General features: G+C 41.1%; 1 protein-coding gene across 1 annotated transcript; it reads right to left on the reverse strand.

Moving 5' to 3' along the window:
* Nucleotides 1-757: 757 nt before the first annotated feature.
* Nucleotides 758-1,279, reverse strand: HELRODRAFT_184715 (hypothetical protein; the record flags this gene model as incomplete). The annotated part of the gene is made up of 1 exon (XM_009019524.1): nucleotides 758-1,279. A coding segment is annotated over one exon (522 nt), but the record flags the coding sequence as incomplete, so codon positions are not given.
* Nucleotides 1,280-1,509: the final 230 nt, after the last annotated feature.

Raw genomic sequence — 1,509 nt, forward strand, 5'->3', positions numbered from 1 at the left:
AGGTATACCTTCATCATCAAACATACTGTTAGCAATTCTCATCATAACTTCAATTCCTATCACCCCACTCGCTTTAATATGTTCTGCCGCCACTTCCGAAACCCCTGTCGCCTTACCTAGTTTCATTTCTCTAACTGCTTTCTCTACTTCCTCCATCGTCACCTTCTCTATAGGTCCGTGTGTGACCGCGGATTCCACATCTCCATCCCACTCATTCTCTTCATTCATCAACCTTTCCATATGAGCTTTCCACACCTGAGCTTTTTCCTCCTCATCTATGCACAACTTGCCAGATCCATCCCAAACACATCCATTCCCTATAACATCTTTCCTATCCCTCATTGACTGCTTTGCTACTTTGAACATTTTCCTCGAACTCACATCAAATTCCATTTCCTTCATTAACCTATCTGATGCTTTCGTCATTGCAGTTGCCACTGCCTGTTTTGCAACCTTCTTAGCCTTCTTATACTCAGACTCCGCTTCCTCCGTCATGTCCCTTCTCCATACCCTAAACCTCTCCTTCTTGACTTCCAAAACCCTTCTTATATCTTCATCCCACCACTACGTCTCACCATGCCTACACTTTCCTTTCGTCCATCCACATATTTTATCTGCCGTAGCCAACACACAGTCCCTGTATCTCTCCCAAACATCTCCATCCTTACCACTCTCCCAATTTTCAGCCACCTTCACTTCAAATGCCTTCCTCACCTCTGCATCCTGCAACTTCCATGTCTTTCTCTTTGCCACAAACTTATCCTTCTTCCTCCTCCCCATTTCTTTTGATGTCACATCCATCACAACCATACTATGCTGCAACATACCAGGTATCGCCTTCACATTCTTCACATACTTCCTATGTTTGGCCCTTACCAATATATAGTCTATCATCGATCTATGTTTCCCTGACCTATAAGTAATCAATCGCGCTGGTTCCCTTGTGAACCAAGTGTTCCCCACCACCATGCTATGTGCATCCGCTAACTCCAACACTCTACGCCCTTCTTCATTCCGTATACCATATCCCCATCCCCCATGTACACCTTCATATCCGTCTGCATCCGCCCCCACATGACCATTCAAATCACCCAACAACACCACAAACTCATTCAACCCCGCTTGCCCAATCTCGTCAGAAACATCATCATAAAACCTATCCTTCTCCTCTTCCTTCCTACTTTGTTGCGGAGCATATCCTGATATCACCCTCACCTTATAAATAGCCTTATAAATATGTTTTTGCCAAATCACTTTCCTTTTTTCGTTTTTATATTTTCTGAGTATCAGTTGGTTTATCGATTGATAAAGTTTTACTTGTAGATATTCAAATCAAATATTGTTGAAGAGGTTTGATAAAATGTTTAAAATGCCAATTTTATTTGATAGCTAATTAATCTTACAATTTTCAAGGAATTAATGATACTTGATGTTTTTAGCCTGTTTGTTATTGTATAGACACTATTTTACCTGTAAAAGTGTAAATTCATTATGCTATCTTTATTCAGA

The sequence above is a fragment of the Helobdella robusta genome (assembly GCF_000326865.2).
Source record: "Helobdella robusta unplaced genomic scaffold HELROscaffold_2468, whole genome shotgun sequence".
NCBI classification, from domain to species: domain Eukaryota; kingdom Metazoa; phylum Annelida; class Clitellata; order Rhynchobdellida; family Glossiphoniidae; genus Helobdella; species Helobdella robusta.